We start from the raw sequence: 16,832 nt of genomic DNA, 5'->3' as shown, positions 1-16,832 counted from the left end.
CCTTGCGATTCCCTGTGTCTGGTGATATTCCGGTCGTGATCAATAGCAGCCTCTCTCAAAGTAGCCACCGACAGACCTCGCCAACATGGTTGCGTGGTCTGTACCCTTGTCTTTAATGTCTCTTTTAAACCATCCATTAGTACAGATACTGCTACTTCTCGATGGTTTATGTTTGTTTTAATGTCCTCTATACCTGTGTATTTTGCCATTTCTAATAATGCCCTGTGAAAATATTCTGCAGCAGTTTCTGACTCTTTTTGTTTAATGGAGAATATCTTGTTCCATTTAACTACCGCTGGGAAATACTCCTTTAACTGTAAGCTTATTCTTTTTACATTATCTTTGTTGTACACATCTGTAAGTGGTACATCCTGATCCAATCCACAGTCAGCTAAAAATTGAGCTGCGTCGACATTGGAGGGTAAACATGCCCTCAGCAATATCTGCCAGTCTTTGTTATTGGGCTCTAAAGTGTTCCCTAGGTCTCTGATGTATTTCTGGCTAGCAACTAAGTCTTTCCTAGGGTCAGGGAATTCAGACACTATGGTTCTTAATTCCATTCGGGAAAATGGGCTGTACATGGCAATGTTCCTAACAGGAGTGTTTCCTGTGGTGTCAGTTTTCCCATTTGGCACTGCTATTACCCTAACAGGATTAAGTCTACTAACATCATTCTGTGTAGATTCTACAGCCTGTGGTGAAATGGTTTCAGCATAGTGTATGGTGCCGTACTTACCCGTTGATACGACCTCACCTATCCCTCCGCTAGGGGCTTTTGTTACTAATCTCGTGGGTGGAGCCGTGCCTACTGTTGTCTCTGCTATGGTGGCTGCTAGAGAGAGCGCTGATATTGTTGCCGATTCGTCCTCTTGATCACACTCCTGGGGAAAGTTCAAAACAGGGTACAACTTGCACGGGTTAATACTTGCATTAGTTAACTTATTAACATTTACACAGTTGCTAAGTGTTTGTTTGTTACACCCTAATGCGTCATTCTCCGCAACCAATTTCTCTCCTGATATGTATGGTGGCGGCGGGGCCGTGGCTATCAATTTCTTGATAGGATTAGATCCCGCCGCCAGAGCCAATCCTCTCTGTATTTCACCCTCCTGTTGCCATAACTGCAAATAATCATAATGTTGGATTCGTCTCTTTGTTGATTTAATGAGACATATCCTCCTCCTTAAATTTTGCAACACTTCTGGGCTAAAGCTACCTACTCTTGGGAATTTCTCCCCGTCATGTACTGTCATTCTCTCCCATTCATCACATAAAACCTCTGTATGTAAACCATATTTTTCACACATTACATACCTTGCCGACCCGACTGGTCGGTTCACTGAATCAACCCGAACCGAGGTTGATCGCCCCCTTCCTGAACAATTAGCCCCCATAACCTGCAGGCGTTGCTTTCACCACCTCTGACCTTCAATCAGGGTCTTCAGCGAACCCTTACAAAAACCAAAATGTTCACGATAGGCTGACGGTGGCGGTTTACCGAGTACCCCACTCACTCGCCCACGCCGACCAATACGACCTACACACTGCCTTAGCGCTGGCGTACTCGACCCAGGGCCCCTATGTACCTCTATTTACTGGAACATGCGAGGGATATCCGCAGAACACTTACTCTTTCCAGTAACTATTGGTTGTTGGACAATTCCTGAGTGACCAGCGAACTTCCCTTCAGAAAATAAAAAATTACACAAATCACGTCAGAATGTACAAATAGTTTTATGACCGGTTTCGTACACAAATGGTACTGGTCAGACTAACTAATGCACACAATTACGTGCGGTACAATCGTTTAGCACATAAGCAACTAATCTTATGTACTGAGCGACCAGTGGAATCGAAAATTTCGGCTGCGAATTCCTTCAGCCAGAGCTTTATTGGCCTATATGGGTTTTGCACCAACCCCCTGGGTTGTGCCCTTTTCTCTTATTTATAGCAGACTTCTTTGTCTGCTGTACCTGGACCTCCTGGTCTGTGCTTCAGTATGACCTCCTGGTCTACTATACTCTACTGCTCAAATTTTATATTTAACAAGGGATGCCTCCCTCGCCACCGTGTACGACACTTACATGCATGTACCTCTGCGAGAACTCGACTTCTTGTGGTTCAACCTGGAAAATTGTATAAACTTATACAAAGCACTCACTCACCACATGTACACTTTTGTTTCTATTTCTATTTCTGCGCAGAAATTTTCTTTAGACCAGATGTGTTGTGAATTTGGAGAAGGATCTGTTAATCTAAATTTCGGACACTAAAATAGACTTGCGCTACTTACCACGTTGCCACCTTTTCGCCTGTTAAACTAACACTAGCGTGTGATTTGAGTTACGTGGGCGTACCCGGACGCTCCGTTGCGTAATATACGCTGCGTGCGTCGGCCTTTGAGTTGCGTACGCGAGTCTCACCCTTTGTTAGAGACACGTGTGCGCAAAGCAAATATCCACCGCAACACACCTAACACGTTTATCAATGTAGATGATCCTCGATCGTCTACCGCGCACCACACCAATCTCTCCTTATACCTTAGGTAGAGTTGCGTGTGGGCTTTACACTTTATCCCTTAATATATTACTTTTACACTAACTATGAAATAGCGACAAATCTCTCTTAGCACGTTTTATCAATTATAAAATGGCAAACAGGAGAGTGATATATGAAAATACACGAATGAAAAAGAAATGCAGATATGTGCGTGCGTACGCAAGACAGAAATAAACAGTTTTAAAAGACACTAGCGTGTTGTTCTTACCTCCGGTTCCGGATTCCTTCAGCACCCTTTACTAAGCGAAGCAGACGCTTATCCAAACAGCACTACGAGGAATATGACCTCCCGCCCTTTGCTGCTGGATAATGTCTGCTGAAATTACCTAGCAGAGATATGTGAAGGACGGACGAGCCGCCAATTGATAAAGCTAAATTATTTATCTTACTTAAAACCCTTTAAGAGGTCTAAGAACGCTGTACGCTATTGACGTATGGAGTACCGTAAGGGTACGCACGTTGCGTAACAATCGCTTAGCCGTAGTCGAGATGCTCAAGCGTTACGTTCGCTCACGGCCAAGAGATCACAGGCAGGCACGCTATTGGCTGCCGACTAACGTAATGATTTGATATAGCGATGCGAACGCTCGAGACCACGAGGAGATCACCAGCGGCGCAGACGCTCACAATGTTAAACCTTTGTAACTATACCATAAAACAGTGTATTATGCAGTAAACCTTGATGCAGAGATTGAGTGTAGATGCAACTCCGTGTAACCTTATTAACTTAAAAGCTGTTCGAGCGTCACCGACGCTCTGAGAATACTTAACACTATAAGAAATACACAAATACCGTGCTTAGGGTCTAACGCCTAATATGAATGTTATACTTGAAAAAGAATAATACAATTACAAGTCATACACTACAATATAACATAGACTAACTAACCAGATAACTACACAGTAAATACAATACAATACAATTACGTTTTAAGGGAAAATGAAAGAAAAAGGAGAAGAGAGAGAGAGATATGGTCCATAATAACAAGAAAGACAATATGATTGCGGAGAAAAACTTACGCACAAAGGGGAACGATCGCATGCGCCTCTGGACATCCAGCTCCCGATTATCAGCAATGAGAACCGTTGAAGAGTGAGCTGGATGTGATCGGCTTGTCTATTTATGCCCCACACACAATACAATTCAATGGTCCCTACAATCTCATTGTTCATTGGACACAGGAATTCCTCCTCGCATTATAACAAAAGGTCATAGGTTGATTCATACAGGTGGGCTGTGTCTACTTCCAACTGCTCAGGTGGGTGGGAAACTAGGTTTCCCGCCGCATGGATAAGTAAGTGCAAATAATAGTAAATGGACATAAACTTCTTATGTCCATAACTATTCGCACGAGCGATTAATCTGCTTCAAACCAACACCGGAATATTGCTAATTAAATACTCTTCCGATGGATACTAAACACCACTGTATTACTCCTGTCTGACCCTTCGTATCAAACAATGAGGGATCTCTCTGTCCATGAACATGCTATATTAACCAAACTTTCAGATTCTATCAAAGGGACCATAATCTACAAAATACATTATATAGTTAAAATATGTTATGAACGAGTCGCCCGCTAGACGCACACAAACTCTACCGTAAATGCGCATATCGTGCGCCTGCGGGTGCACGCGACTGCGAGTATGCGCACGCACGGGAGAGTGTACGCATGCGCAGTGAGGACATGTATGAGGTGCAAATATGGCAGTGTGCATCGTGATATTTTTCTGACTTTGACAGGGGGGTGCAGTGTATCTGGCACTGGGGGCAATAAGACGGGACACTGTACACTACCAATGTTTGGGGGGATGGGGGAGACGCATTAAGGGATGCATTTTTGGGGTGGTGCGTGTTTTAATGTGATAAAATCTATATATAATATTAATTAATAGTATTTTTAGGCTATATGTATGTGACTGTTGTATTTTGTAGGTTAATTGTGTTATTTTATTTTCAACCAGCAATGTCAACTGATGAGCACCGCCAATTCTGGTCAGGGTTCATCAATCTCTACCATGAGAACGAGTGCCTGTGGCGTGTCAGAAGCCCGGACTATGCCAACAGAACCAAGCGGAATCGGGCATATCAGCAGCTCATCCTGTACAGTAGAGGCAGAAACTCTGTTGCCGATGTGCCTTGGGTGAAGAAGAAAATAGCAAATTTCCGAACAGTCTTTGTCAAGGAACACAAGAAGGTGCAGGATTCAAAGCGATCTGGAGCCGGGACTGATGAGGTCTGTAAGCAGATGCTGTGGTATTATGACCAATTGAAGTTCATTATGGAGCAAGAGCCGCGGGTAAGGTCACAGGACGCTCTGGATCCAGAGTCTCCAGTTCTTGTAGAAGAGGAGACCCAGGAGAGTCTGGATCTGGTAAGTACACACACATTTGTTTGGTATGCCACCCACAAATTTTTACATAGACCTAATTTTTGTTTTTCTTATATTGCAGGAACCTACGCCGGAGCTGGAAGAGGAGCCTACCACAGGCCAAGGGGCAGAAATGGAGGAGCCAGTAGTGGAGCCGGTGGCACCCCCGCAGCCGCGTCCACCAAGATCAAGGCGTACGGCGAGGAGAACCACTTCTGCTCCCTATAGCCCCCCCGGCTCCCAGCAGTTTTCGCTACGCGCCGAGGAGGTTCTGCATAGGCCCCCGGATGTGGATCAACAATTCTGCAATTATATTGCAGCGGAGATGCGGTTAATGATGGAGGATCAAAATATGATCCTTAAACAGTTAGTCTGCGAGGCTACCTTACGCGCCGGGCGCCAAACACTGGTGCAGGCGTGTGAGATAGTGCCAGCTGACCGTTGGCATCTCCCAAATTTGCCCCCTCCCACCTTCCCATACCACCCCCCATGGAGCATGCGCCGGTAAACCCTCCTCCGCAAACTACTTTTTTTCCGGCGGGAGCCACATAGCCCAGCCTCCTGCATTGGCCGGACTGCGCCCACAAAATGGCGGTGAAACGCAGCCGTGCCGCCCTCTCCTGTCTCTGCCTGTCAATCAGACAAGAGACGATCGCAAGGCAATGACAGCCGTCTATGAACTACAGCGAGCGATCAGGTCAGAATGACCCCCTTAGAAGCATGCACAGATCAGTAAGATCCGTGCATGCTTCTCTGTCGAAAGGGAGTGAAAAGTAAAAAAAAAAAAACGATGTGCAGGTCTACCCAAAAAGCATAACCAGCCCCGGGCTCCTTGAGCTGGTCCTGGTTGCAAAACTACGGGGAAAAAATGGAGTAGGGGTCCCCTATACTTAAGCAACCTGCACCAGGCTCATGGACCGGTCCTGGTTTCGAAGAGACGGGGGACAAAAGAAGTAGGGGTCCCCCGTATTTTTGAAACCAGCACCGGGCTCCACTAGCCAGGGAGGTGATGCCGCAGCCAGGGGACACTTTTATACAGGACCCTGTGGCCGCAGCATCACACACCCCAACTAGTCACCACTGGCCGGGGTTCCCTGGGGGGGACGGAACCCCTTAAATAAAGGGGTTTCCCCCTCCAGGTACCCAAGGGCCAGGGGTGAAGCCCGAGGCTGTCCCCAGCACCCCTGGGCTGTGGGTGCCGGGCTGATAGCCAAAATTGTGTTAAAAAAATGAATATTGTCTTTTGCTGTGGAACTACAAGTCCCAGCAAGCCTTCCCCACATGCTGGTACTTGGAGAACCACAAGTACCAGCATGCAGAGAATTAAAGGACCCACTGGTACCTGTAGTTCCACAATAAAAGAAATACCCCAAGAAAGACAAAACACACACGTGAACATAAAAGTTTATTAACACACACCTACACACTCACACATACTTACCTATTGTCCCACGCAGCCCCTCGGTCCTCTTTGTCCATGTTGAATCCATGGGGTATCTGTAAAAATTTTTTTACAAAAATCAACCACACAGTACACAGCCACAGAGCAGAAATGAACTGTTTTAAAAATGGCTGACAGTCGAAAAAGACACTCCCCCCAACCCTGTAATGTCATCCCACTATTATAATGAGATAGTCAAAATCTCACATAAGTCAAAATCTCACATAAGCCAAAATCGTAAGCACACATTGGGGTAATTCCAAGTTGATCGCAGCAGGATATTTTTTAGCAGTTGGGCAAAACCATGTGCACTGCAAAGGGGGGGGGGGGGCAGATATAACATGTGCAGAGAGAGTTAGATTTGGGTGGGTTATTTTGTTTCTGTGCAGGGTAAATACTGGCTGCTTTATTTTTACACTGCAATTTGGATTGCAGATTGAACTCACCACACCCAAATCTATCTCTCTCTGCACATGTTATATCTGCCCCCCCCCCTGCAGTGCACATGGTTTTGCCCAATTGCTAAAAAATTTCCTGCTGCGATCAACTTGGAATTACCCCCATAGTCCATATATCAAGAAAAGTTAGTCAAAATCAGTGGTGCTGGGCTCCAGGGAGTTCAAGGGAAATCGCATACTCAAAATCGTCCATAGCAAGGATCTCACCGTGTGTACGCACCATTAAGGTCTGTACGCATTAGGCAATGTCACTCTATGAGCGACGTTGTCTAATGTTTCCCCTCCCGGGCCGGCTGGTCGGCGGCCGACTGTACACACTGAGCAATATGACCGCTCATATCGCTCAGTGATGTCACGCCTCCGCTAGCAGTGCATGCAGGTCCTGGACGACAGTCCAGATCCTGCATGCATGCACTGCTGACAGCGGCGATCGTTGCCGACCCGCGGGGCCGCGCATCGGTTGTCGCTGGCGGCATACACACTTGCCGACAAAATGAGCGATGTCGTACCGCTGCGTGCGAACGGGTCGGAATGACCCCCTATGTGCGTTGTTTCACCACCTGAGTTCCATTTTTCCCTTCCCCATTAATGTTTGCATTGCATCTCTGTACTCTTGACACAGTATGTACTCCTATTCACTTTTGGAAATCAATAAGTACTAATACAAACAAACATCAACATAAGAACAAAGGTGCATTGTGACTGTCTGCATAAAGAAAATAAGCTTTCAGTCTGGAAGTCTTGGCAGGATGTATGGTACTGCAAGTTATGCTGCAAGTGGTAATGTAAAAATAAATTATCTTGATATAGGACTTGAATCATGAAGTGACCCTGTGTGTGACGGAGGAGGAGGAGGAGGAGTAATGATGAGAGAAGGAGGAGGAACATTCACTGAGGGGTCAGGGCTGGCCTAGCTCCTCCCCCTTGCGTCGTAACTCCTCCCCCTTACGGAAAAGGTCCCTTAGCCCACTTGATTCTAGCATCTACCGTCAGGGGCAGCCGCGGCCGGGTGTGTGTGTACCAGGAGGGGAACTCGCGCTGCTGCCGCTTCCTCTGCTGCCCAGGAACAGAGCGAGTGCCCCGGCGACATGGTGCTGGAGATCATCGCTCGGGTGATCAAGGTGCAGCTTCCCGCCTACCTGAAGAGGCTGCCTGTTCCTGATAGTATCGCCGGCTTCATCAGGCTGACAGGTAACTGGGCCGGGCTCGGGTCAGGCCTGTCGCACGGGCACCGGGATCTCTCTCTGGAGAACACGCTCAGCAGCAGCAACAGGACGGCGGCTGCGGCAGGGTCATGTGCGTGATAGCGCGTGTCCTGCCATCACTGGGACATACATTACACGGTTCTCGCTGGCAGTGCGTGTGGGGGAAGAGTGCCAGGGGCAGGCAGTGCTGGTTACATTATATTAGTATATAAAGTTTTCGCGATGAAGAAGTATGATCGTACAACTTTAAACTTTGTTGTAGGCTCTTAAAACTGATCTCCCAAATTAATGATACTTTGCAGCAAATCTCTCCATCCCAAAAGCTAGTGGCACCCCATATTGTTTTCTACAGTGACCCTTGCTTGCCTTATTCTCCTAGTGGAAACGTATACCGAAATCACTGGGAAAATGTTGTGATTTTTTTTTTTCCGGTGTGCAGTAGGAAAATCACTGGGAAAATGGGTGCAGTGCCAATTTTTACCCCGGTGATCTGCGCATGCACACTACACTCTGGGACAGCATTAGAATACCCTAGTGCCCATAGTTAGAAACGCCGCTGGCGAGAGGAGGGGGCCAAGAAGGTGACTGCACATGGGCCTCCTTTCTTAAGACACCCCTGGTCCAGTGACCCGGAAATCCAATCTGGGTAGCAAGCGAATTTGGACCCAGGTAATGGACAGAGACGGATGTAGACCTCATGGAGCCCTAGGCAAGATATCGGTTTGGGCCCACACCAATTCCCACCCCCCCCCCCCCCATTTTTTTTTCTGGTAATACATTTTTGGATGTAATTATTTCTTTGGTAGGTTAGGAGGAGCTAGTACTGCCTCATATTACAGACAGTAGCGCACCAAGTCAAGATCCGCTGCTGCTGTGTGCCCGCCTGCTGCCGCTGGCCGCTGCCCCCCCTCCCCCTGCCGCTGTGAAGGGAAACTAGAAGCGTATGTGTCTAGTTTCCCTTCGTGGAGAGGTCCTTTACTGTGCGGTGCGCGATGACGTCATCGCGCACCGCACATCATTTCAGTCTGTACAGGGGGCGTAAATACCACGCCCCCTGTACGAAGCCACGCCCCCTATTGGCGCTCAGAGCGCCAGAACCGGCCCTGATTACAGAATACAATAAAACACATTAAGGTGCATACACACGGTGAGATATTGGCTAAGACCCGACTTTACGATTTCCCTTGAACTCCCCGGAGCCCAGAACCACCGATTTTGACTATCTTTTCTTGATATTTTGACTATACACATTTGACTATACTAGAAACTAGATTGTATACAATATAGTAAAAATTGCCTTGCCGCACAGCATTTTTTCTTGCGATACTGATCCTGTGGGAGTGCACATCGGTATCGCAAGCTGTATACACACTGTGCGATATGTGCTAACTTTTCTTTCGATTTTCACTATATAGTCAAAATTGTAAGCAAACATCGCACAGTGTGTATGCACCTTTGGCCTCAATAGGTAAAATAAACAAACAAAACACAATGGCAACCCACTAGGAAATAAAAGCCCACTTTGGGCTCGACTGGTACACATTGTCCCCCACAGGATAACTATAACACATTGGCCCCGTGACAGGAAACAAAACACCTCATTGACCCCCAACAGGAAAAAAAAAACACTAAAATTATTATTATCCAATATCCTATTATTAATATGGTGCCACAAGGGATCCGTACTTCTCAATTACGGAGTACATAAATGAGTAATTAAAACAGGAAAACGGTAACTTACAGTTGAAGACAATATAGGACAAGTACATGGTAAATAAACAAAGCTACATCAGCAGATGACGCTGAAATAAATATCAAGGTTGCAGAAAACGGTGGGATTTGGTGCTGTCAAAGATGATTTAAGTAAAAAAAAGGATAAGCACACGAGGGAAGAGCTTACATTCTAATGGGGAGGGACAGATGGGTGACACAGATGGGGTAGACAGAGGGTTAGGATGAGATTTGGCAAAGAAGTGGGTCTTGAGAGCCCGTTTGAAGAGAGAGTCTGAGGGGGAGAGGTAGAGAATTCTAGAGAAAAGGAGCTGCATGTGAAAAATCTTGGAGGTAGGAGTGGGAGGAACTAATCAGTAGGCAGGAGAGGCGGCGTGCATTAGCAGAGTGAAGAGGATGGGTGGGAAAGAAGGGAGATAAGGTCAGGGATGTAAATGGGAAAGGAGTGCGTGAGGGCTTTGTGAGTGTGAGAAGCTTGAATTGGATTCTGAAAGGGAAGGGAAGCCAGTGAAGGGCTTGTAGGAGAGGAGTGGTGGACGTAGTGCGTTTGGTGAGGAAGATGAGCCAGGCTGCAGCATTGAGGATAAATTGGACTGGAGAGAGGCATTTGTTAGGGGATGCCAGTCAGGAGGAGATTACAGAAGTCTAGTCTAGAGATGACCAGGGAGTGGATGAGGTTAGTAGCATCCTGGGTGAGAAAGGGTCTGATCCTGGAAATATTTCTGAGATGAAAACGTCAGGTTTGCGAGAGGTGCTGAATGTGTGGTGTGAATGAGAGGGAGGACTCAAGGATTACTCCAAGACAGTGCACTTGGGGGCTAGAGGCGACAGTTGTGCTATCAGCTGTTGTGATGACCTACATACTGACCAGTAAGGGTCCCCATCACATTATACTGCCAGGGGAACACATCATATTATACTGGCTACTCATGTTATATCATAGATTTGATTTAGATCACATTATATTAACAGATAATCAACACATTTGATTATATTGGTAGAGATCCCAGTAACAGTAATTTATTCTGACCGCTTCTGGAGTAATGTGGGAAAGCAGACACAAAGGGAGAAGTTTGTAAAAGCTACACGTGCTCCTTCTGTGAGAGTCAGAGACTGAGTTCGCAGGCAAAGTGGGACAAGAGGTTGGTAACTATATATAAGGTACACCCGTCCAGGAGACTCTTCTAATGGCAGTTGCGCGGAGAGTGTATTTGCCTGGGGTTTGCGTGACACGCAGGCCGGCTCAGCTGGAAATTTCCCTGGTTCGCAGCGACCCAATCTGCCCATGGTCCTGGCAGTGGCAGCTGCTGCTGTGTTGGGCGTGGCGGTGGGCCCTCCGATGCACTGCGGACAGTGAGACTTTGGGAGTGCGGGGTGGGTCTGGTCCATGTGATGTCATAATGTCACGCGGTGGTCGCACAGTGCTCTTCTGGAGAGGCACAGTAATGGATCTCAGTGCCGGTATTAGTTATATTAATACTGGCCTGACCCTCATTATTGAGCCTCTGTAAAACATTTAACTAGAAGCCAGCCTTTCTTATGAATCATGGACTGGCTAGATTTTTTGCAGGCGTCTAGGTGGCCTTGTTCAAAATCCAGGCCTGGTAACGGGGCAGTGTAAATGGGGTGACCTGGAGAGCTGGCTCACTGGTGCTTGGAGATGATGTGTATCAGCGTCTTTTAGAATGTGAGTGAACAAAGGAGTGCCCACTGTTGAACTACCACAATGTCGGATGTGCATTTTACATGCAGTGTGTGTGTCACTGGTGTTTTCCTTATGCTAGTGTATAGCCAGTTTAGGATTGTACACATATGCTCCCTTCATATGTCACATCTCTGCTGCTTTCTGAAAATGGTGAACCCTACTCCATCAGTTCATTTATAGTCCATTTATAGTGAAAACAAAGGGTTTCATGGATGAAAGCAACAGGTCATTCTATATTTGAGACCTCCAGATAAGTGACCTGCAAGTGGGAAACTCCATCAGTTCACAGCGAAACACCCAGAGCATTAATGGGATTCAGGCCACCCTCCAAGCCTTCAGCATCAACCCCAGCTCCATCCTGATTTGTTGTGATATTTGTTATGGTTTTGTAAAACTTGTTCATATAGTACTACAGCAGGTGTCTCTTTCCTTGATTAAATATATTAACTTGCTATTAAGAGTAATGTTGCTTTTGATGTTAGAGCGCCATTCAGTGCAGCCTCTGAAGTGTATCAGGTTGCCTGTCACTGTGCTAGAAGAATCATGGATGCACAGCAATATGCCATGCTGCATGTGTGCTCTTCACATGGTTAAATTAACCCTCTAATGGTGCCCATACACTTATAAGATAATCGGTACTAGCCTTCGATTTCGACCACATCTGTGAGAGAAATCGAAGGATTGTATGCACATTTTAGTACCTTGAGATGCGATGTGCGGGCACGCCGGTCGAATATCGCATCTCAAGATATTATGTGCTGCACTTAATATTTCTCGCATCGCCGTGCGATCGCATGTGGTTTAAGCCCACATGAGATATATCGCTCTGCGATGGGGCATCGCACAAGTGTATGGCCAGCATTAGAATTGTGAGCACATCTGAGGTGACATAGTAGGTGTGCTTTTTATATGGGTGAGTCCTTAAGGCAGGGATGGGGAACCTTCGGTCCTCCAGCTGTTGTTGAACTACACATCCCAGCATGCCCTGCAACAGTTTTAGCATGACCAAATAGCAAAACTGTTGCAAGGCATGCTGATATGTGTAGTTCAACAACAGCTGGAGGGCCGAAGGTTCCCCATCCCTGCCTTAAGGTGAGTACACACTGTAAAATAAATCTGTAAGATTTTGACTAAAATCTTATGCTGGCCATACACTTGTGCGATGCCCCACGGCGCGAAATCGCGGGGCATCGCACCGGCAGTTCATCGCACCTGAACTGCCAGAGTGATTACCATGCGATCATGCGATAAATCGCATGGTAATCACGTGACGGGCATGTCACCGCCGAATGGGAGCGGCCTCTGTGCCCATCGCACATCGCAGTGCAATATATCTCATGTGGGTTTAAAACCACATGCGATTGCACTGCGATGCGAGAAGTATTAAGTGCAGCACATAGTATCTTGAGACGCGATATTCAACTGGCGTGCCTGCGCATCGCGTCTCAAGGTACCTAAAATGTGCATACAATCCTTTGATTTCTCTCACAGATGTGGTCGAAATCGAAGGCTAGTACAGGTTGAGTATCCCTTATCCAAAATGCTTGGGACCAGAGGTATTTTGGATATCGGATTTTACCGTATTTTGGAATAATTAGATACCATAATGAGATATCATGGTGATGGGACCTAAATCTAAGCACAGAATGCATTTATGTTTTATATACACCTTATACACACAGCCTGAAGGTAATTTTAGCCAAGATTTTTTATAACTTTGTGCATTAAACAAAGTGTGTCTACATTCACACAATTAATTTATGTTTCATATACAACTTATATACACAGCCTGAAGGTCATTTAATACAATATTATTAATAACTTTGTGTATTAAACAAAGTTTGTGTACATTGAGCCATCAAAAAACAAAGGTTTCACTATCTCACTCTCACTCAAAAAAGTCCGTATTTCGGAATATTCCGTATTTCGGAATATTTGGATATGGGATACTCAACCTGTACCAATAATCTCATAAGTGTATGGACACCATAAAGGAAAGTTAGTGTGTACATACCTTTAATCTGATGGTTTTTCACAATTCTTTTCAAATGTTTATATTCTCAAAACCTAGGGGTCAATCCAATTAGCCGCACTTTTATGGCAGCCTGAACCCGCTCAAAACAGCAAAAATTAGTGAATCGGGTTGGGAGCGGGCTGCAAAGGTTGCGAGATGTGAAGCCATTACTGGTATTTTAATGTCATGGCAATTTGCAACCCTTCGTGTCTTATTGGATTGACCCCCATAGTGTGAGGAGCACTGACTCTCACAGTTTTAAAGTACACTGCTCAAAAAAATAAAGGGAACACTAAAATAACATCCTAGATCTGAATGAATAAAATATTCTTATTAAATACTTTGTTCTTTACATAGTTAAATGTGCTGACAACAAAATCACACAAATTATCAATGGGAATCAAATTTATTAACCCATGGAGGTCTGGATTTGGAGTCACACTCAAAATTAAAGTGGAAAAACACACTACAGGCTGATCCAACTTTGATGTAATGTCCTTAAAACAAGTCAAAATGAGGCTCAGTAGTGTGTGTGGCCTCCACGTGCCTGTATAACCTCCCTACAACGCCTAGGCATGCCCCTGATGAGGTGGCGGATGGTCTCCTGAGGGATCTCCTCCCAGACCTGGACTAAAGCATCCGCCAACTCCTGGACAGTCTGTGGTGCAACGTGGCATTGGTGGATGGAGCGAGACATGATGACCCAGATGTGCTCAATTGGATTCAGGTCTGGGGAACGGGCGGGCCAGTCCATAGCATCAATGCCTTCATCTTGCAGGAACTGCTGACACACTCCAGCCACATGATGTCTAGCATGGTCTTGCATTAGGAGGAACCCAGGGCCAACCGCACGAGCATATGGTCTCACAAGGGGTCTGAGGATCTCATCTCGGTACCTAATGGCAGTCAGGCTACCTCTGGCGGGCACATGGAGGGCTGTGCGGCCCCCCAAAGAAATGCCAGAAATGCCACCCTACACCATTACTGACCCACTGCCAAACCGGTCATGCTGGAGGATGTTGCAGGCAGCAGAACGTTCTCCTTGGCGTCTCCAGACTCTGTCACGTCTTTCACATGTGCTCAGTGAGAATCTGCTTTCATCTGTGAAGAGCACAGGGCGCCAGTGGTGAATTTGCCAATCTTGGTGTTCTCTTGCAAATGCCAAACGTCCTGCATGGTGTTGGGCTGTAAGCACAACCCCCACCTGTGGACGTCAGGCCCTCATACCACTCTCATGGAGTCTGTTTCTGATCGTTTGAGTAGACACATGCACATTTGTGGCTTGCTGGAGGTCATTTTGCAGGGCTCTGGCAGTTCTCCTGTTCCTCCTTGCACAAAGGCGGAGGTAGCGGTCCTGCTGCTGGGTTGTTGCCCTCCTGCCTCCTCCATGTCTCCTGATGTACTGGCCTGTCTCCTGGTAGCGCCTCCATGCTCTGGACCCTATGCTGACAGACACAGCAAACCTTCTTGCCACAGCTCGCATTGATGTGCCATCCTGGATGAGCTGCACTACCTGAGCCACTTGTGTGGGTTGTAGACTCCGTCTCATGCTACCACTAGAGTGAAAGCACCGCCAGCTTTCAAAAGTGACCAAAACATCAGCCAGAAAGCATAGGAGCTGAGAAGTGGTCTGTGGTCACCACCTGCAGAACAACTCCTTTATTGGGGGTGTCTTGCTAATTGCCTATAATTCCCACCTGTTGTCTATTCCATTTGCACAACAGCATGTGAAATTGATTGTTAATCAGTTTTGCTTCCTAAGTGGACAGTTTGATTTCACAGAAGTGTGATTGATTTGGAGTTACATTGTGTTGTTTAAGTGTTCCCTTTATTTTTTTGAGCAGTGTATATGAAGAGGACACCACTCCTCCACAATGAATGGGTTAAATATATTGTCTCTAATTTCCTTTCCATTTCATACAAGTAAAAGTTATCCAAGTTGCTGGTTTAATGTATTGTATTTATTATAAGGAAGGTGTGTGACAACACTAAAAAGTTTTCTCTTACGTCCTAGAGGATACTGGGGTCCACATTAGTACCATGGGGTAAAGATGGGTCCACTAGGACCCTTGGGCACTTTAAGAAATCAATAGTGTGCACTGACTCCTCCCTCTATGCCCCTCCTACCAGACTCAGTTTAGAAAATGTGCCCAGAGGAGCCGGTCATGCTTAGGGAAGCTCCTGAAGAGTTTTCTGCATTTCTGTTTATTTCCAGGCAGATCTGGTTGGCACCAGACTGCCTGCTTCGTGGGACTTAGGGAGGTCGAACGGCCCAACTTCCTAAAGAATTAATGGTCCAGTTTCTCCGCTGGCTGGACACTGAGCTCCGGAGGGAGTCATTCGCAAGCCCCACCACGGCGAGTGTACCCTCCCGCAGCACGCCGCCACTCCAAACAGAGCCAGAAGATAGAAGAGTGGTGAGTACAGCGCCGGCGTCCCGGTTAGTTAGTGTGTCCTACTGTGAGGGGCGCGCTGAGCCACCACTGATTACCCACACTGGCTAACATACCTAACAAGGGTTTTAACCCTCTTTTAGTCATATAAATGATCTCAGGCCAGTATAAAAAAGCGGAAAGCCGAGCGCCATTATGAGCGGATCCAGCAGCTCACCAGTGCCATTTTCCCTCAGCAGCTTACACTGACAGGAATCACAGGGAAGCGCAACTCCTCCACAAAGACTCCACGTCTCCTCAGCAGTACCAGGTGGTCTTAGAAGGGGGGGGGGAGGTGTTTTAGTATACTAAGCTCTATTAATGGACTTAGTGTGGCGACCCTGCTAAGTATTACTTGGTTACAGGGACGCTGTGTGGCTGGCTTCAATTTCTGTGTCTCCCTGGGGGCTCTTTGTGGGTTAAACTGTGTTTTCACCGTCTGTGGGTGTGTGTGTGTGTCCCTTCACGTTACCATGTCCAAGGACTGTTTCCTGTACAGATGATTGTCTTTCCTTCCCCGGAGACTCACTACCCTGTACTCAGGATAGTGAACATTCTCAAGCCAGTGGGGCAGAACCCCCATGGTTAGCTTATATTAAAGGGATGATATCTGATATTTCTACTAAATTATCCCATAATGAGAAAGACGCAGATTTTAAGACGGTCTATGGATGACCTGATGAATAGAGATTCAGTTCCCATACCAGCGTCTCAAATCCTTGCCATTTGCCCACAAAAGCGTACTCTGGCCCTGTTCATGCAGGAAGATACTGGTGGCGATACATCGGATCCAGAGAAGGGAGACGGGGATGTGAGTGGGGAGGGCGGGGGGGAATGTGGTCCTGTCACAAGGAATTCAGGCCCTGATAGAGGCTATCACGGCGGAGGTAGAGGAGGAATCTTTTATTTTAATGT

The 16,832-nt window shown here is 46.6% G+C and overlaps 1 protein-coding gene across 1 annotated transcript in view; it reads left to right on the top strand.

Moving 5' to 3' along the window:
• The first annotated feature begins 7,761 nt into the window (after positions 1 to 7,761).
• Positions 7,762 to 16,832, top strand: part of CISD2 (CDGSH iron sulfur domain 2) — a 33,927-nt gene continuing 24,856 nt past the window's right edge. Inside the window, exon 1 of the mRNA XM_063918257.1 lies at positions 7,762 to 8,021. Within this exon, the coding sequence (XP_063774327.1) occupies positions 7,919 to 8,021 (103 nt within the window). The 5' untranslated portion in view covers positions 7,762 to 7,918. The remainder of the gene's footprint in view (positions 8,022 to 16,832) is intronic.

Source organism: Pseudophryne corroboree, chromosome 1, assembly GCF_028390025.1.
Source record: "Pseudophryne corroboree isolate aPseCor3 chromosome 1, aPseCor3.hap2, whole genome shotgun sequence".
Lineage (NCBI taxonomy): Eukaryota > Metazoa > Chordata > Amphibia > Anura > Myobatrachidae > Pseudophryne > Pseudophryne corroboree.
Note: the sequence above shows the minus strand (reverse complement) of the source record. Positions and strands in the feature narration are given on the sequence as shown.